This window comes from Lissotriton helveticus, chromosome 5_1 (assembly GCF_964261635.1).
Source record: "Lissotriton helveticus chromosome 5_1, aLisHel1.1, whole genome shotgun sequence".
NCBI lineage: Eukaryota > Metazoa > Chordata > Amphibia > Caudata > Salamandridae > Lissotriton > Lissotriton helveticus.
The window spans coordinates 1,956,477,559-1,956,499,145 of NC_136065.1; the positions used below are offsets into that span (position 1 = coordinate 1,956,477,559).

Here is a 21,587-nt window from a genome sequence, read left to right on the forward strand (position 1 = left end):
TTCCCCAGCCCACACACAGTCCCTTTGCATCAACTGCAGGTTTGTTTCTACATTGGGTGAGGGGGCAGCGTTTAAATCACATAGTGATGCGGGCAGCATTTAAATCATATAGCGATATTCACATCGGGTCAGACGTTAATGATGACAAAATACTTGGAAGTCCATTGCACACTGCTCTTTAAAACGGATTAAGGAAGTTAAGGTATTTCTAACTTCTCTGTGAACTAGCAAGTCATCAGATCTCATCTAACCCCACTACCAGAAGGTGTTTCCCAAAACTCTGTCCTGGAGCCCATCTTACACCACCTCACTGATGGTATAATTTCCTCATTTGAGTTTCCAACCAATGGAGTATGCACAACATTTCTTTGTACTTCGTATCTCATTTGCAATCTCGATTATCTGACTATCGTTGGTCATTGGATGGCTTTATGCTCCCTCATGCTGAACTCCACTGGTAAAATAGAGGTGCTATAATTTCTCTTCTTCTATAGAAGTCTCCCCACTCCTAGTTTCATCTACTGTGCACTAGAGATGTTAACTATTGCCACAAAAACCCAAATTTTAGTCGTACTCTTTAACAACTCCATATGGATGTACTATTTCATTATGATCAAAGCCACTACAACAAGGTATTAAATCTTAATTATACAGAAAATCCTTCCACATATCTTCTTTATGCACTGCCAACACACTAAGTAACTGCTTGTGAACTAGACCACTGCAACAGTATATTTGTGGGCCTTCTTCATTATACATACTTTGACGAAGCATTAAACGTTCCCTATAAAGTAATTTTCACTCTTTCCAAAAACAATCCTACATACTATTTCTATCAACATCAAGCTGGCACGCTTCCTGCAAAAAACATAACCCTCTATAAACTCCTAGCATTGCTGTTCGAAACCTTAAAAGGGTCCAAAGTACTTCCCAAAGCATTCTCTCAGGCAACTTAAGAACTACCAACCAACACAACCTGACAGCACCAAAGCAATCTGGATTTGGGTCCTACCTTCTTGAACCCACTCACTGAACATCAGGATCAGTCCAACTTTACATGATTTTAAAAACAAAACTAAACTCTTCTCTTGAAATCGGAAGGCCACATAGTAAATACTTAGTGTGGAAGGGCCTCACAATGTAAATATGCTGATCTTTGTTTTCTATTTATATATATATATATATAATATATTCTACAGTGTTTCTAATGCACGTTTCTCCATTCTGTTCTTAAACTCCAAACAGTTTTATGCCTTCTAGTTATATCTGCCTCATTTCCTATATCTGCACACGAATTACCTATTGTCCTATGTAGCAGAAGGTAAACTTGGTCTTATGCACATTTCAGTTCAAAATGCTATCTGTTGTTAAAATAAATCAATACATTTATCATAGTTTATTTCATACCTTTTCCTTGTCACTGGCTTCTCTTGAAACCGTTGAGCCCTAAGTAGAGTAATGAAAATAAATTATTTAAAAGCAGTAAAATGAACTTGCAGCAAGAGCAGAAAGTAGTTAATCTATAGCATCACTTTGAATTTTTTTTGCCAGAGCCCACTTAAGAGTTTAGGCCGCGTTTACAACTTAATCCAACAAAGGCATACTGGTCCTCTTCAGAGGGCTCATTGCAGTTGCCATAAGACTACAAGACTATTATCGCTGCACAATGGCAACTACAACTTGGCCTATGGGAATTGGGCACTGTATAATATAGCAAATGTGATACTGTTTACAGTGGAGCTTATAATGAAATTTCAAGGGGACGTCAGGTTACAAAAATGAAGTCGTCAGCTCACTCTTGCAGTACATGTACTCCTCAGGCCTCTTCACACTTATCTAAGAAATAAATTACTTACCTGTAACTGCAGTTCTACATTGTTGGCATCTTACATGGAATAATAACACTTGAATCATTCCCTGTCATGATGTTGGGAGTCCTCTGCTAACATTACAATATAAGTAAGGTCAAACGTCTTTAAAAAATAAATTGAAAACATTTCATTTAGTAGCCACTTTACAGCATTATAAATGATCCAAAAGATCAACCAAACAGGTGAAGGCACAGCAATTTCTACTCACCCAGAGGCCAACCAACAGATTTTCAAAGCATAAATGTGAAACAATAAACTTAACAGTCTACGACTTGTGAAAAGGAATGGTTAAACATGAATCTACGAGATACCAATGCTGGAGAGGTTTGTGTTCTGGTACTTTGTGGGTTTCGATGGGGGAGAATCACCTCATACAGGAACATATACTTTGAGAGGCTGTGAGGTAAGCAGCAAATGCAGAACTTCTTTGGCTTGTTAGGTTCTTACAGGTTATGGCGCTCTGGCTAGGTAAAGTATATCCCAGCTGTCTGAAGGGAGAGTAAAATTAGAGAATACCATGCATTCAGGACTCAATCTGTCAATAGCTCCTGTACTGTGAAAAAAATCTGGAGAGAAGTGCCGGAAGGCGATTATGGCACCATAGGAATCAGTCTGCACAATTTCCTCTAGATTTTCCTGATGACCATGACATTGCAAGTACCTTTTCTTGTGCCAGGGTACCACCAACGGCTTGCACACAACTGGCATTTCTTGTTCTGAACTGTTGCAAACAAATCAAACACTGGTGCTTGCTACGGATGATGGATTTTACTAGATCTTGGTTCAACGCCCATTCACGATATACATGCGCCACTCTGCTGAGAACATCCATCCATGCTCAATCCTGATAAATGCTCCGCTGTTAAGAGAAATTACGTGACTGAAGACCCCATTCATTAGATGCTTTGAATCATATGGCCAAGCTAGGGACTTGATACCACACTGTTTAATTATACAGAATATAGTTGCTGAATTGTCTGTTCAGCACTTTTGAAGAGTTGCTTAACTTTGGCTTGGAAGAAAAGTTAAGGCCTAATCTATCAACCATGAGCTCCAGGGCGTTTATGTTAATAAGCTGCTTCTCCTTCTGCAAGCAATGATCTTTGACTTCAAGATCCTGTAGATGAACTCACCAAACATCTAATGATGTATCGGCTGGCATCACAAAATGAGCTAGCTGTGACTGAAATGGCAAGCCCTTTAACATGTTGTAAGGCACTAGCCACCATTCCAGCCGTTGCCGTGATACGTAATAAATATCTTCTGGGCAGCTGAAGCAACAGACCTCTAGTTCTGCTCTTAGGAACTGAATGTACCTTGTATGCCTCAAATTATATTTGGTAATGTTGGGCGTGAGGCCCAGAGTCTGAAGCAGTTTAAGACGTGTGTCTGTGACTGGCTTTATTAGCTGCGATGATTTACCCTTGATTAGTCAGCCCTCTAAAAGAAACATTGATCTCCCGTTTGAGAAATGCTACTACAGGGGCAAAATACTTGGTAAAATGCTTTGCCGCTGATTTGAGGTAGAGTGTCCGCACTTAAAATAGATAGGGGCATTCAGCTACTTTGAAGTGCAGGTGCTTGTAATGCCTGGGGTTTATTCGGATATGTAAATCTGCTTCTTGTAGAGTCCTCGGTGATACAGGGAGAACAGGTCCAGTCTTCCAAGCTCTTATCAGATCTCAGACAACACGTTCACTCCTATTCTGATCTTCCACAGTTCCAGGAGTCTTCTGAAGTGCATGCCTGAAGATGCCACATTTATGCCTGACAGAGGCTAGTGAGTGGGAATAAGCACTGGGGATGCCTCAACCAATGGGCTAAAGTTTCCCGTGAGCGAACACTACCCCCTTTTGGCGTTTTCAAGATGGCCAAAGGCATCTGCCACACTACTGAAGGAGGGAGTGTACAATGGTAATCCTCATGTACTCCAACATCCAACACCAAAAATTCAGTTTGAGACAGTCCTTGTACCCAACAACATCAGAGAAAAGTCTGGTAGAACAACGCTGAGTTTTCAGCAACCAGACAGGAGATACCCAAGCACGGTTTTGGCTTCCTGTCTTTCTCCTTCGACGTGTGCCCCAAATGTTATATGTAAACCCAGCAAACACTGTAATAATCAAAAAGAGGTCCACTGTAACAGAGGCCGGTCTCTCTTTGGGGAAAAAAGAAGGGCCTTGGCCAAGTGTTCGCTAACAACTCTCAACCCACCTTGAGATGCACTACCGGCTAGACTACACCCAATCAGGATTCAGAAAGAACCACTCTACCGAAACAGCACCCATCGCGGCCACCAGCAACATCTAGACCATCCTGGTCTGAAGAAAACTCATGGCCCTCATCCTGCTCGACCTCTCTGCAGCATTCAATACGGGCTCTCACACCACTCTCTTCAGAAGAATCCACTATATTCGCATCCAAGGATGCAGCACACTCAAATAGATCTACTTCTTCCTCACGTGATGAACCCAAAGGGCCCTCTTGACGTCAGAGACCAAGAACTTGATCTGCGGAGTCCCCTGTGGATCATCCTTCAGCTCTAACCTCTTAAATGTCTACATCACACCGCTAGCCAACATCAGACACCAAGACATCACCATAATCTCATATACCGACGACACCCAACTCACCCTCTCCCTGATGAACAAATAACCAAAACCAGAACTAACTGCATGAAGATGGTAGCACAATGCATGTGAACCAACTGCCTAAATCTCAATTCTGACAATATGGAAGTACTGGTCTTCGGAAATAAGACCTCCCCCCATGGAATTCAACATGGTGGCCATCGGAGCTAGGATCAACACTCACACCCATCGACCACGCAAGAAATCTGTAGATCATTCTAGACAACAAACTCAACATAATGGTACTAGTCAGCTATGTGAGCACCTCCTGCTTACACAGCCTGCGCATGCTACAAAAGATCTTCAAGTAGCTCATACAGAACACCAGACAAACCGTCATACAAGCACTCATAAGCAGGCTTAGCTATGGCAACGCACTCTACACCGGAATCTCCAGACAACTCCTACAGATTGGAGACCATGCAGACTCATAATTGACGTCCCACAGCACAACCACCTTGCACAGCCCCTGAGGAAGCTGCATTGGCTCTCCATCCACAAGCTCAGCCAATTCAAACTCCACACACGCACACACATACATGCCATAAACAGAGCTAAACTAGTATATCAGAACAGCTGCTTACACTTTCACCAGCCTGCCCGATATCTACCCTATGCCTCACATGCACCTGCACACACACCCTGCATTCACAAAAGCAGAAAAAGATGCCCCTTATTCTTCTACATCGCACCCAAAACATGAAATGACCTCCCTCAACACATCAGTGCCTCCTCCTCACTTCTTGAGTTCTGCATGATACTGAAGTCCTGGCACTTAAAAGATCCCTGCAGGGACCACATGTCTACACACCTGCTCAAGTGCCTGGACTCCTTCACGGGTAATTAGTGCGCTATTGAATTTGTCATAACATTTGCCTGTGACATGCAAGGCCTCTTTGAGGTAAGCCTCAAGTGTCATATAAAAACACCCAGAAGGCCTGTCAGGCAAGATATGACATTCAAGCAGGATTTGAATAAGTCAAAAAGCATCCTCATAGCCCCACCTTGCCTACTTTGTCAGGTTCAGATGGGTCCTCCCTGCCATTCAGCTTATTGCTTTCTCCTGGGAGCAAGTTCACATCTCATTCAGAGTTCTTGAAGCGCTAATTACTTGCTGGCAGAAGTGTAAGACCGAAATTCAGAATTAGCTCCCAGGGATTTCAAGCAGTCCAAAGAGAACTTTCTAAAAGCCCCATTCCAAAATATTTATTGCAAGTCCGACTTAATCAGCTAATTGAGCTTGTAATAAATACTTTTTAAAGTCCCATAAATTAGCCAGAGATCCATGCATTAACTTAATATAGTATCCCAATGCTTTCCTATGGAACAGCCAACCCTGCTAAAGTGAAAATAGCTTTTAAGGCTTTTTTTCACTGTAAGGACATATCTTTAAAAATTAACAGGCCTTGCTTTTAAATACCATACACCCTGCTTATAGGCAATAAAGCCTACTTAATGGTTAACTTATTAATATTTAAAAGGTCGGTTTAGGCCTATCAAAAGGGTTATTTTGATAGGTCTAATTTAGAGTTTAAACTTGCATAGATGTGTTGCACAAGACAGGCCTGTAGTTATGTTTGCCTTGTCGCTGCACTGGATGGCACAATGGTTGATGTGGCCCACTGGTGAGATTTAACTTACAGGCCCTGCCTTTGTGTCTCTCGGCCCTCTGAATACTCTGTACCATATGCTATAGGTAATTTAAATAGGCTAATTAGGGGTATGCCACTTTCGTCATATTGAAAGGAGGGCTGGTTAGCAGAGGTACAGTGAAAAGAATTTCCATAGCCAGCAAAAATAGGTTCAGCAAAAAAATCCAGTGTGTCCTTGCAGAGAGGGCAGAGTTATATGATGCCCCAAACCTGCCTTGAAGTGGATCTACATCCCCTGGCCGGAAAATGTGTGTAGAAGGGAGATCTGAACCACACCACTTGATTTCAGTCCAAGATCTTCCCTACCAAGGAAGTGAGTACTATGCTTCTTTTCCGAATAGCTGAATTGTATACTGGTCTGGTATCTGCGAAGCAGCCCGTCTCCCAGAGGTCAGAGAACATCACCTGAATGCAACAATTTCTGCTGGCGGAGAAGAGGGTCTGTTAGAAGTGATTAAAGGAGTCTGCCTGCCTAGAAAGGAAGGAGTGTGTCTGGCCCTGCAGGAGGAGAGGCCCTTGTGTTCCCAGTGAAGAGTGCACCAAGAAATACCTGTGGAAAGTCCCTCCCATCTCTCTAAACAGTTGTACCAAATGTGTCTTTAGCTTGTAACACCCAATAGCCATCTGTGGTTGAACTCCATCATCACTGAGAAGAGAGCAAGATTGGCCGAGGGACTGAAAATGCCGGCAATAATCGCAGTGAAAAGCTTCGGCCGGAGACCACAAATAAAACTTGACTGAGCACTGCAATGTAAACTTCTGGAGAAACCGATGCCATGCCTAGTAGCAAGGAGTTAGAGATGTGAGGGAGAAGGGTGTGACCACATCCACAGAGGACTACCAAAACCGATGTGCAGGTACACCAACAGCCTTTGCCTGCTCCTAAGGCCAAGAGATACAAAGGCATGCTGGTCTGCAGCATCAATTGAATTAAGTCTAAGCCGCAAACTAAGATTAAGGAACAATAAATTACTGAATTGGGCTGCATATTAAAAACAGGGCAAACGGTTAAGACTGTACCTGTGCCTAATACCATTGACCGGTGGGGAAGGTACTAGTGGAAAGTTTAACCAAAGTGTGGAAAGAGTTTTAACCACTAAATGAATGTTTCGGTACCTTTTTTCATTCAGATAAGCACTGAAGTGAGCACTTGAGAAGCATGCAACTGCTATCCCTTGCTACAAACAGTCAAGTGTGGAAAGGGTGGTACTTGGCCCAGTTTGTAGGATGGGCCTCAGGTCACCTGTGGCAAATGACCACAACCATCACAGTTGGGAATGTAGCCCTGTGGCCCCCTGAACAAAGTCTGACATCCATTGTTGCTCATTACAACTGTCATCATTAGAGTATCCTCAAGACTGATGTTCATGTAGGTTCTCATCATATTTGCCACCCTATATGGAGTTGAGTAGGGTTATTAGGTGCTTCAAAACAACCCTCATCCTGGGACTCCCCTATGGTGTCAAAAAGCTTCTTGTCAGCACCAGGGGAGATCGTGCTCAAGGTTTTAGAGGCTTTAATGGTGAAGCTGATGGTTTCAGGGTTGGTCTGGTGCAGTAATCAGATGGTGTCGTCGGTGAGGCTGTTGTCAATGTGTTCAAATGTTTCAATGACGGTGGAGTCATCCTCAATGGGGTAGCAACTCTGGTTGTTGACAGAGGCACCTTCAGATGTAGAGCATTGAGGAATAGAGGCGTAGATGGTGTTGGCATGGTGATGGTTCTCAATTTGGCCAGGTAATGATAAGTTGAGTCATTGAAGGTGTGTCAGCAAACAAGATTTTCTGCTGTAAGTTTGATAAGTTCCTGGAACACTTTTCTTTGCAACAGGCATCTCAAAAAACCCTTTGCGGGGGTGACTGACTGTTAGTCAGACTTTGTGGAGATGGTGTTGTAGGAAGGTAGATCCCTGACTATGGTTGCCCCCAACTTTTTTGCCTGGTGTTTTGCTGGTTTCTGACTTAGTTGACCTGGGGCCCTGCTATTCAGGACCCCAGGCCTACTGCTCTCTCTGTAAAATGGATTCCATGTACCTTAGGTACATATCTAATTGGATACTGAGTCACCTTATCAGTCCCTGTACAGAGTACCTTAGGTGCCCAGGGCATAGGTGTACCCAGGGCCTACCAGGGGCTGAAGCATGTATTATGCCACCCCTGGCTGGCCATCCAAAACTGACACAACTGGCTGCTTGACAGCTGGGGCAAGGTGGTGTAATCACCCCTTGCTTTAGATATAGTATACCTATATCTAACCCTAAAATGGACACACAGATCTCCTATCAGTCACTCCTATGGCAGGCCTTGACAATCCTGAAGGCAGAGTGCTTGGAATCGTGTGAGATAGTGCTCTGGCATGAGCTGAGCCCGTCTGCGGGATCCATCCCTTAGCCGTTTCCATGATATCGCATACCATATACTCTTAAGTGCATTATAATCCTCGCGGTTATATGCCAACTCTGGTATCGCTTTATCAAAACATGTCGAGTAAGGTGTCATACGAATTGGAATACTAACCCCATGCCAATTCTGGCGACGGGGTTAGCATTCCACCCTTCTAGAGGGACACGACATGTATGTAACCTGTAACCCCGGTTAAAGTCAGACATAGCCTTAGCTCCACAAAATGGATGCTGCCACCGAGACACAAGTCTGCCCTCCTGCTGCTGGGAGTCCTCCCAGAGCAGGAGGCAAGGACAAAGGGTTTCCTGTCAGGGGCGGTGCCAGCACCGTCCCAGACAGGATTTTGTGTATCCTAGGTAGGCAGGGCTTTAGAGGAAGGTGACTGCAAGTGGCACCCCGGTGCTCACTGTGCATAGGCCGGCTGAAACCAGTTCCAGGGGCACTCCAGCCCCTGGCCTGGGGAAAGCCCGCCAAAGGAGAGGGGTGTAACCACCCCCCTCCTAGTCCCACCCATAGGGCAGGACTTAGTCGCGTGCCAGCCCCTTTTTGCAGGATAAAGGTAGGAACTGGCCCCCTTCCAAATCAGATCATCTTTGAATCCTTAAACTACTTTCCACGAAAGGAACTCAAGACTTCTTCCCAAGATTCTCCCTTGTGACTAAGGAGTAGTCACCCTGCAGCAGCAGGCACCAACCAAGCATCGCGGTTTGTTGCCAGTCTCTCCTCCGGATCAAGACTGCTCCAGCACGACGAGAACCGGCTTCCCTGGCACCTCTGACCTCAACCTACATCATCAGCCCAGCTGTGATCCGTGGGTGCGACGAGACCTCGAGGGACCGGCCATCTTCAGAACTGCACGACGCTTGTCCAGCACGACCACCGAGTGACCCTCGACCGAGTGCTTTGGGGTAAGAGAAGCCCCGACCCTGAGCAGCTCCAGCACCGAAGTTCAGCCCCCCTGCATCCACGAGATCTGCGTGGGGCCCTTCTGCTCTTTGCTGCTCACCGCGTTGTCCAGGTCGCTTGCCGGTTGGCTAGTGGCCCTCTCACGACGCTCCACGACGACAAACACTGCTGGTCTGGTTGCTCCAGACTAGCCCTTGCTCCCCTCCAAAAGAGGAGCACCCTGGACCCTCCTGCTCCACTCAAGACGCCATTTTAGGTCCACCGCGTGGGCCTTGCATTTGCCAAGACTTGTTGCCCAATCCTGGGTCCAGCGACGTCGTCAGCAAGAACCTTCGTGGGACAGCTCGCACCTCCATCCTGGTCGCCGACAACGCCTACTGGTCCGAGAGACTGCAGAGCCCAGCAGCGCCCACTCACCTGGCTGAGGTGACTTCGTCCGGTGCCATCCTGGTGCCCACTCAAATCACTGGCTAGTGATTCAGAACTTGGTCCCCTCTGCTTACAGGTTTCTTCCTCCCTGATCCAGGCTTGGATCACTCCGAACTTTCTTCACTGGCCGCCTGCCAGCAACTCTTTCTTCAGGCTCCTGGATCTTCAACGAGGGTTTCCAACGCAACTTCAACCCTATGCAGCCGCAGCCCCTGGGATAGGTAACCTGAGTACTCCGGTGCTCCAGCATAGTTCAACACCCTAAGTGTTCGGATCCACTCTTGTTTTCGACCCACCTAGTCGGGTTCGCCCAAGAACAGTAACTTTGCAACTGCTAGCCTCCATAGACTTTTTCCCGCCTTACGCGTGAGAGTTCCCACTCTGCACACGACGTCCACAGGCCTCCTGCATCTAATCCCAGTGTTTAGAATTGTAGGCCTAGCGATTCCTAAGTCTAGAAAAGTATTACTTACCTGCTAGCCAGTTCGCATTCCACTTACTGTGTATATGGTTTTTCGTGCCCCTAGGGCATTTGTGTAAATTGTGCGACTTAAGGTATTTTCGTAAGAGTTTTGTTATGTGCTTAGCTCCCTGACTCATAAAGAGTTCAGGGTAGTCTTGTTATAAATAAATATCTGTTTATTTTCATAACAACTTGTGTGGTGTCCTTTCACTTGGTGTTCAAGGGGTAATGTGATGGTAAAACAGCTGGCTTAACACGCCCTCTAGAGTCTTAGCCTTAGACTGCTCGTATCCATGCTACTAGGATAGCTGGTCTATAAGGTTGACTTACAACCAATCATCAATAAGGGTTGTTTGGACTGATACAAAGTGCTCACTAGAATAGTGAACATTATATATCAGGCCAACTTCTCACAGGTGTTAACTTTTAAGATCTTGCACTATCAATCTTCTCTCTCTACTAGTGCTGCTTGAGGGGTTTCTTTATTTCAGGGAAGCCTCCTCACCTGATGTAGCAACCTCCAAAGCCATAGGGCCACAGTAGCCAAGGAACCTTTTAATAGAGAAAGAACAAGGTTTGCAATCTACCTTTGGTCTGGAGTATTGGCTACATAAAATAGATTAGATGCATAATTTATGAAGTTTCTGCTTGCAACAGGGTATAAAGAGTACTTACTTTGATGCTGCCATCCTGATAGGAATATATTAAAACATTATGTAAATTATCACCTAAGAGTGTCCATAAGACAAAATGTTCTTAGTTAAAAAACATAAAAACGTTTGTGCCAGATGTATCAAAAATCCATTCTGCCTTCCCTAAATAATGAATTTTAGGTGCCCGCTATTTAAGGAAGCAAAATGATATGTAGGAAAATATCGATTACCTAATACAGATTCCTACAGAGTCTCAATCGCAATTGGGTAATCACTATTAGGTAATACTACTCCACTCATACCTGGTGTAAATGGTTTTGCATACCTAATTTGTGATTACCCAATTAGTAATTGCAAATTAGGTAATGCAAAACCAAGGGAGCCTGGGAGCCTAAGCCCCACCTCCCCCTTAAAGCACCGAATACTCTAGGGGCATGTGCGCGAGACCTGACACTTTAAAAAATGCTTTTTTGTGCATTTTAAAAAATTGCACATGGTTACCATTGACTTGGATTCAATGGTAATAGCACTTCCTAAATGCAGACTTTGCATTTTAGAAAACGCTTGGTCCATGTGCTTAGAGAATCGCAAATTGTGATTCTCTATTTACCTGAAATGTACTGCCAAAGCTTTTCATACACCTTAAAAGGCTATTTTGCATTCACAAATGGTCAAATCTAGCGATTCACACGGTTTGCGAATGCAAAATAGGTTGACATATGTGACCCTATGTTCCTGCACTGATCTCCTTAAAGGAACCCCCTTCAGTCTATTTCCAGTGATGTGAAGAGGCTATTAAATCACATGTTTTCAATGTAGTTCAAACAAATTTGACCATACTGTTATATTACAGTGAAACTCTCAGTTTAACAGGAAATTATTCAAGCAGGTAAATCAATGAAAGACGAATGCTGCAGAATTCTGTATTATATTTACAGAAGGATTACATCTAAGCGCAGGACTAAGAATAATTAAACAAGCAACATTGGCCGTAGGGAAAATACATTTAAAAAATAATAACAAGTGATCCAGCTACGTCAAAGGAAAGACTAAAACACTGTGAATTAATGCCTCCTGAAAGACATGGGATTAAATAGAGAATCAAAAAGAGGAACAAGGAGATAGAGGAAAGTTTCCATGACTAGTACATAGCAGACTAAATCCTGATGAATAAAAATGAATTATACCTTGATCAAAATGTCCTTCTGTGCCAAACCAGTTTCTGAAGGCTATGCTGTAGACCACTGTTTAGAGGGGGCATATATAGGGACAGAGAGAGCACTGGACAGACTGCAGTAACTGTGAGCAGGAAGAAGCTTGAAGAACAAGTTACATACCTTCAGCAATGCTCTATCTGGTAGAGCCTAGCTGCAGATTACGCAGCTTTTGTATATCCCCAGGATCAGACTGTATCTGGAAGCTTTTCAGCAGATCGCCTGTGCACCGGAATGTGGCGGCATGCAGCTCCGCAGTGATGCTGCTCCACTCCAGAAATGACATATAGAGCCTCTACAGGCGCCGAACACTCCTACGCGAGGATGTCAATTGCTTTCAATACTTTTTGTGCTAAAAGCCCGAAGCACAAGTTACTTACCTTCGGTAACAATATATCTGTAAGAAACAGTAGTTAGTGTTAGACTCCTTACCTTACAATATCCCCAGGCATCAGACTGGATCCGGAAAGTTTTCGTCAGCAGTACCCCTGCGCGTCGCTAGGAGTCGTCTGTGGCTCTGCATCCGGCATCGTGATCGCCAGGATGACTTCAGAGTACCTAGACGCTGCCCTCGCGCGCTGACGTCAGTTCTGTACATAGCTTTCCGCGTAAGGAACGCAGAGCCATGATAGAAATCGACACTGGTTCCATGAAACTAGGGCCCTGAAAGAGATGTCCTTAACCCTAGATATCGGTTCGCAGAAAGGTGAGGATGGGTGGGGCGGTAAGGAATCTAACACTAACTACTGTTTCTTACAGATATATCGTTACCGAAGGTAAGTAACTTGTGCATCTAAAAGAAACAGGTTAGTGTTAGATTCCTTACCTTATAATAGATACCCCAGCAATACCAACCCCGGTGGTGGGTCTTCGAACCAAGATCACACCAGAAAGTCCTGGAGAACGGAATGGCTGAAAAAGCCATCTCTCCGGACTTGGCTGTCCAGGCAGTAGTGTCTAGCAAACGTGTGCAGCGAGGCCCACGTAGCTGCCTGGCAGATGTCCTGCAAGGGGACTCCCCGACGCAGGGCAGTAGTAGCTGCCGTGGCCCGAGTGGAATGGGCGTGCAGCCCAACTGGAGCCTCCTTTTTTGCCAAGGAGTAACAAACCTTGATACACAAGACGACCCACGGAGAGATGGCCCGCTTGTGCACCGCCCGTCCCTTCTTTGCGCCCAAGTAACCGAAGAAGAGCTGGTCGTCCACCCGGAACTGGCGTGTGCGGTCCAGATAGAACGAGAGCGCACGTTTTGGGTCCAGACGGTGGAGCCTCTCTTCCTCTTTCGAGGGATGCGGAGGCGGATAGAAGGTGGGCAAGGTGCAGGAATTAGGTAAACACGAAACAGAGCCGCAAGTACAAGCCATCTCCCACTGAACTTTACTCCACAATGCCCTAAGGTCACATCGCCACGCGTGCAGAAAGCTATTACACCCATTGCAGTTAGGTTGTCTATTAACGTTGGCGTAGCCTTTCTAATTAGAGACTTGATACATGTAGCAACTGTTTTGATGAGTGCTGCCATTGGGATACCTCGTAACTCTTTTATGTGCAAATGTACGTGAAATACTCCCTATCCTTTTATTTTGGCATTGTATATCTATGTATCAACCAACTGTTTACATAAACCAATAAAATATATTCAAACAAAAAAAATAGAAGGTGGGCAAGGTGATGGAGTGCCCGATATGAAAGGGTGTGACCACCTTGGGCAGGAAAGAAGGACGAGTTCTTAGAACAACCTTGTCCGGATGGACAGAGAGGAAAGGAGGTTAAGAAGATAGAGCCTGGAGCTCACTCACTCTCCTGGCAGAGGTGATGGCAACCAGGAATGCAGTCTTAAGAGTCAGAAGATGAAGAGGACAGTTATGAAGTGGCTCAAAAGGAGCGCACATGAGATACGTTAGAACAAGATTCAAGTCCCACTGAGGCATCACGAAGGGAACAGGAGGGAACATGTGTGTGATGCCTGTCAAGAATCTATTTACAACAGGGGACTTGAAAAGAGAAGGCTGATCAGGAAGCCTTGATAAGGCTGAAATGGCCGAGAGGTAGCCCTTGATAGTGCCCAGAGCAGAGCCCTGCTGGGCAAGAGAAAGAAGGAAGAGGAGAACCTCTGAAAGGGGGCCAGTGAGTGGATCCACAGCTGTGCACCATGCCACAAATTTGTTCTACCTGCAGGCGTATACCGTTTTTGTGGAGGGAAGCCTGGCTGCCAGAATCACATCCCAAACTTCAGGAGGCAAGTCAAATGGCCTCAACTGTCGCCGCTCAATCTCCATGCACGGAGGTGGAGACTGGACAGGTTTTGGTGGAGCACCGTCCCCTGCCGCTGCGACAGAAGGTCCTCCTGAAGAGGCAGACAAATCGGGGGATCGACTGACATGCTGAGTAGCTGGAGATACCAGTATCTTCGTGCCCAGTCCGGAGCCACAAGGATGACTTGGGCCCAGTCTCGCCTGATCTTCGGCACTCTGGGCAGAAGTGGTGTAGGCGGTAAGGCATACAACAGACCGCAGCTCCACTCGTGACGAAAAGCGATCACGACGCCGGATGCGGATCCGCAGACGACGCCTAGCGAAGCGCTGGGGTACTGCTGACGAAAACTTTCCAGATCCAGTCTGATGCCTGGGGATATTCTAAGGTAAGGAATCTAACACTAAACTGTTTATTTCAGATAAGCCAATTGGAGTGTGTGTGCAGATTCCTAAACTTGTGATCTTGTTAATGGATGGAGTCCAATGACAGAACTAGGAGGAGTGTTGTGTCGGTAAGGAATCTGCGGTTAGACAGTCTGTCAACCAGAAAGATCATTACCATGTTCGTCTGATAAAGACTTCTAGCTGGAGATTCCTTACCATTTGAATAGATACTAAAGCAATACCTATACGAAGGTGGGTCTGTGAATGGACTGAAATCAGATAATCCTGCAGTAACGAGTGGGCAAAATGCCCCTCTTGGTGAACCCGATTGTCATAGATGAATATATGGAGGAACACCCACGTAGTTCCCTGACAAATGTCTGGGACAGGAACCCTAAGAATTCACGCAGTGGTAGCAGTTTGACCCCTGATCGAATTAGCATACAGTGCTTCGGAGGCTGCTTTTTTAGGGCTCGGGCCTAAGCCACCACGAAGTGGAGGCGGAGCTTCCGAGCTCTTATGTGTTAAAAAAAAAAATGCAGAAAGGGGTCCGGCTGGCACATTCCGTAGTTTTTAATGGCATCTGCCTAGTGATTCGTCTTCGCTGTGCTGTGTATTTAGTAGCGTTGACGTGATAGGCTATAAGTAATTTACGCGTGCCCGATGTGGCATATTCTGTGCGAGAACGAGCACGGCAGAGTGATTAATCTTAATTACGAGCTGTCAGAGTGCCCGTGTAATGCAATCCAGATGGTGCGAGCGCGTTCACCATTGCATTGCATGTATCATGCGTGCGTTTAACATTTACCTTTCGCGCACGGCAGTCCATTCATTTTAATTAGGAGCTGTCAGAGTGCCGCGTTCACGGCGTAGATAATGGAAAGAATTTTCCTGTAGCTTCAAGGGCAGTCACAGTTGATTTTGCAGCAGGCGTGTGGCGGCTTCAGTAACGAAAACCAGGTAGCTCTGAAAAAGCAATCTTAAGCACCTTCCAAGTATTAATCTGTGAAAGAACCGTCAATGCGGAGCAAGAAAAGAATTCTGCAGACATACAAGCTGCACTTTAAACCTTTTTAAAAGTATACATACTGAGAATCGCAGTAGTATGAGCTCAACCCTTCATCCTCTCGGGTCGATCAAATGACTCCAAATGGGTTAACCCATCAACGGGACACATAGAAAGAAATCAGCTTGTTTTGGGCACTACATGCTATGATTATATATTCCAGAACACCTCCATGACGCATACTGAGACGTGTCTTTAGGCAGACCTCTGCTGACACAGACACGATGGTCAAGTCTCAAAAAACCAAGCCCCCTCCCGCACGATGGTCAGATAAATAGTGACATTCTTTATCACTTTTGCTGCTAGTTCACTTCACGTGGCATAGGCAGGGACCCAGAGAGTACACAGACTCAGCAGTCATCGATAAGTGCTGGGTACGTAGCTGTGGGATCCAACTGACAGCAGTGCCCAGCCAGCTGTTTGTCTCAGATCACACCCCAGTGTGTTCCAGGAAGCACCCTTCTACGAACGGTATGATGCCCTCTTCCCGCCAGATGACTGCAAAGTAGATGGTCACTGCGTCACGCCCGTTCTGCTAGCCTTCTGGGGCGGCTCCTCAATAGGGACATCAGGGCGTCGACCCACCACCTGCAGTGCCACCGATTGCTTGGCCAGTTACAACTTTTACATGACATTGATAACAAATGATCTGGATAGTTTGTTTGTAAACCCTGTAATGTCAGGTTGGCAGCAGTAGAGGGCTCCACTTGTATTGCGCATGTGTCAGGCAGGAGCTTTTCCACCCAGCTCCACACAGTCAATACATATCCGACATGCTGCACTAGCGTCACACAGTGCAACATGTTAGATAATGGGGCTTCAAGGCTTGTCAATCATGCCCTCTTGCCCGGTCAAAAGTTGCACAAAAATATAGTGTCTCAGTCCAACTCTATCTCCACTTTTGATTGGGTGGAAGCTTGTGGAAATTGTTCTGGTGTGGCTTTCGCCGGAGGTGGGAGATTACAGCCGGAATTGTGGACCATGCAGTTAGAAGAAGACTGCCTGAGACAAGTTTTGTGTTCCGCTTGTGCGTTTGTATGGGTGGTGGGGTGTAGTTCTTTAATGTGTGTATGTTTCATAAGGTCGAAATCAGATTCCACCGCAAAGTGGATATCATCGACTGCTGCCTCAGATTTCAAACCACTGTTCTAATTTTCAATTTTAATGTCCAGGTAATAGGTATTGAAATTAAAAGGGGCGGATGTGTTCCTGATTGTTTTAATAGAATTGCTAGCTACCAAGCCTCTCTCAAGGGTACTTTGATATAGAAGGAAATTGTCTTAACAATGTAGATAAACGTGTGGAGTGATTTTGCAAACCATATACATGGGCCAAACAGCAAATATAGTTAAGGACTTTTTTCTAGTGAATTACAAAACTCAGATTGGTTTGCATCCATGTTTTTCAGGTCTTGTTGTCAAATTACTTTTTGTGTCATAGTGAAATAGAGGTGATAGACTGCTCTGTCTTCTGCTATTGTGGTTTCTCGATTTATGGTACTGCTCTTAACACATAAGCCATAGTGAGAGTGGCTGATCGCAATGCTTTCTAGTAGATTCCTTCCAAGACAGGTTTGTCAGTGATCTTTACCATCCCTGAACAAAGTGATGTTGGCACAAAGGAAGCTTCCATTTCAGGAAGATAAAGTGTTACTCCTTTCAGTAAATGATCTTCAAATCACTGAACTCATCATATTGCATAAACCCAAGGAGGGCGCTATTAACCGGCATATTCTATACATGAAAGAAAGGTATTTCGTTTCTGCTGTGAGTAATGCTATTTTGTGTGCACAAAATTCAAAGGGCCGGATTCACAAAAGTAGCCAACTATTTACACACAGAGGTTTATGGGGGACTAGCACCCGAGCACCTATAGAGAGGCCTACACAAACATTTTGTTAGATTTAATATACATTTTAATACATAACTTGTCACAGGAATCAGGATTTACAGGCAGAAGTGGCAAAAAAGGAAACTTTTCAAAATTCACGTATACTGCAAAAATTAAATCTTTGTAACATGCACTTTCCTCATCTTGTATGCGTACATAAAAGGCTAACTGATTTGCGCTATCCAAATCAGCATTGTCATAGGCAGCAAAAAAATGGTACAAAATACACAAAAACATATCAATATTGCTTATGGCGCCTTAGCCGGGTCGATATGAAACATGGTGCAAATTGTACACGATTGGGTTAGTAAGTTGCTTTTATACTGCAAATGTAGCAGGAAGCAATAGTGCTGAACAAATGGAAGAGGCAAGTTCTATGAGTGCAGGGTCAACTTTGTTGATGCAGGGTAATCTGTGTAAGTGGAGAGTGAGCAGTGTTGCTGTGTGAGAGCAGGGCGAGTTGTGTGCCTGAGCGAGGGCAGAGAGCTCTCTGTCGTGAGTGGAGGGGGAGTCTTGAGTCTGTGTGTCATGGGTCATGGGTCATGGCCAGTGCAGGAGGATTTTGGCATGTCTCCCGGTCCCTGCTCAACGAGCAGTGGTCCAGGTTCTCGTGATCTGCAGGCTAGGCTACAGCAATGTTTTGCATCTGGGTATTGCCAAATCTATGCTGAAATGGCTCACAATTCTCCAAAAAGCGGCAGGTTCTAGGCTAGCAATGACAGTGCATAATTACAGGCCAGTGATGACACTTCATATCTTCAGGCTAGTGAAGCCAATGCATATCTACAGGCTAGCGATGACAGTGCATATCTACAGGCTAGCGATGACAGAGCATATCTACAGGCTAGCGATGACAGTGCATATCTACAGGCTAGCGATGATAATGCATATCTACAGGCTAGCGACGACAGCGCATATCTACAGGATAGCAATGACAGCGCATATCTACAAGCTAGCGATGACAGTGCATATCTACAGGCTAGCGATGACGGTGCATATCTACAGGCTAGCGATGACGGTGCATATCTACAGGCTAGCGATGACAGAGCATATCTACAGGCTAGCGATGACAGTGCATATCTACAGGCTAGCGATGACAGTGCATATCTACAGGCTAGTGAAGCCAATGCATATCTACAGGCTAGCGATGACAGTGCATATCTACAGGCTAGCGATGACAATGCATATCTACAGGCTAGCGATGACAGAGCATATCTACAGGCTAGCGATGACAGTGCATATCTACAGGCTTTTGAAGCCAATGCATATCTACAGGCTAGCGATGACAGTGCATATCTACAGGCTAGCGATGACCATGCATATCTACAGGCTAGCGATGACAGTGCATATCTACAGGCTAGTGAAGCCAATGCATATCTACAGGCTAGTGATGACAGTGCATATCTACAGGCTAGCGATGACAGAGCATATCTACAGGCTAGCGATGACAGTGCATATCTACAGGCTAGTGAAGCCAATGCATATCTACAGGCTAGCGATGACAGTGCATATCTACAGGCTAGCGATGACAGAGCATATCTACAGGCTAGCGATGACAGTGCATATCTACAGGCTAGCGACGACAGCGCATATCTACAGGATAGCAATGACAGCGCATATCTACAGGCTAGCGATGACAGAGCATATCTACAGGCTAGCGATGACAGTGCATATCTACAAGCTAGTGAAGCCAATGCATATCTACAGGCTAGCGATGACAGTGCATATCTACAGGCTAGCGATGACAGAGCATATCTACAGGCTAGCGATGACAGTGCATATCTACAGGCTAGCGATGACAGGGCATATCTACAGGCTAGCGATGACAATGCATATCTACAGGCTAGCGATGACAGTGCATATCTACAGGCTAGTGAAGCCAATGCATATCTACAGGCTAGCGATGACAGTGCATATCTACAGGCTAGCGATGACAGAGCATATCTACAGGCTAGCGATGACAGAGCATATCTACAGGCTAGCGATGACAGTGCATATCTACAGGCTAGCGATGACAGTGCATATCTACAGGCTAGCGATGACAATGCATATCTACAGGCTAGCGATGACAGAGCATATCTACAGGCTAGCGATGACAGTGCATAACTACAGGCTAGTGAAGCCAATGCATATCTACAGGCTAGCGATGACAGTGCATATCTACAGGCTAGCGATGACAGAGCATATCTACAGGCTAGCGATGACAGTGCATATCTACAGGCTAGCGATGATAATGCATATCTACAGGCTAGCGATGACAGCGCATATCTACAGGATAGCAATGACAGCGCATATCTACAGGCTAGTGAAGCCAATGCATATCTACAGGCTAGCGATGACAGTGCATATCTACAGGCTAGCGATGACAGAGCATATCTACAGGCTAGCGATGACAGAGCATATCTACAGGCTAGCGATGACAGTGCATATCTACAGGCTAGCGATGACAGTGCATATCTACAGGCTAGCGACGACAGCGCATATCTACAGGATAGCAATGACAGCGCATATCTACAGGCTAGCGATGACAGTGCATATCTACAGGCTAGCGATGACGGTGCATATCTACAGGCTAGTGAAGCCAATGCATATCTACAGGCTAGCGATGACAGTGCATATCTACAGGCTAGCGATGACAGTGCATACACTCACAAGGAGACCACAGGCAGCTGAGGTGCAATCTTCTCCCACTCACAAGAACGACATCACAGGCAGCAGCAGTGCCAGCTTCTTACACTCACAAGGAGACCACAGGCAGCAGAGGTGCAAGCTTCTCACACTCACAAGAAGGACATCACAGGCAAGTGGTGCAATATTCTCACACTCACAAGGAGATCACTGGCAGTACACACCACATGAACACACTCCATAACACATAGCAACAATACATTGGCATTTACAATGCCATTAGCTCAAACTCAAATAAATCCGAGCCCGATTGCATTTCTAATGCTTGTTTGCCAAGGCGAAGCAGATCTGAATGTAGAGCACAATCCAGCAGGAGATGGCTCTCTTCTACACTGTCTTGCCTTTGTTGATCCAGAGAACCCCACAAGGGCTGATAATTCACCTGGAAGTCTTTGGTACAATCAATGTAGCAACTCAGTGCTCTATTGGGGTTCAAGCAATGGAGTCTCTCCTCCTCCTCGGAGTGGGGAGGCGGAGCACAGAACAGCGACAGAGTGATAGTTTGACGAACGTGGAACAGCCTCACAACTTTCCCATGAAGGACGCCAGCATCTGCAAAACCAGTTTGCTTGGGAAGAAGGAAACGTATGCTGAACGGACACAGAGCCTGAACCTCACTCAACGTGTGATGAGGAACATAGTCATGATAGGAAGGAGCCATAAGGGGCTGCTGCGAAGAGGCTCCCATACAGTGTACATCAAATAAGCCAGGACCAGCTTAAGTTCCCATTCACACATGACAAAGAGAAAAGGAGTAACGTGATACATGCCTTTAAAAAAATGACATCACAACTGGTAGTCTCAGCCATGAAATTTTCAACAGGCCCACATGGAGGGGCCAGTAGTGGGGAAAACTGAAATCCTGTGCCGCAGCCACAAAGGGGGTGAAAGTGTTGGAACTACTTGCTAGGGGCAGAAAGTCACAAGAAACGTGCTGTGGCACTGCTTTCTTTAAACCCGTTACAGGACCGAATCTGCCTTGCTGAAAAGATAAGAGCCATTGAGCAGATTGTTCATCAAAGGTACCTGAAAGCCCGTAGACCTCAGGCAGGAGTAGCACTGGAGTGCTGCACCTGTACCCATTG

At 45.6% G+C, this 21,587-nt stretch overlaps 1 protein-coding gene across 1 annotated transcript in view; it reads right to left on the reverse strand.

Annotated features, from left to right (window-relative positions):
• PIP4K2B (phosphatidylinositol-5-phosphate 4-kinase type 2 beta) overlaps window positions 1–21,587 on the reverse strand; it is a 551,068-nt gene that overhangs the window by 126,610 nt on the left and 402,871 nt on the right. The window contains exon 6 of the mRNA XM_078645621.1: window positions 1,408–1,446. Within this exon, the coding sequence (XP_078501747.1) occupies window positions 1,408–1,446 (39 nt within the window). The remainder of the gene's footprint in view (window positions 1–1,407; window positions 1,447–21,587) is intronic.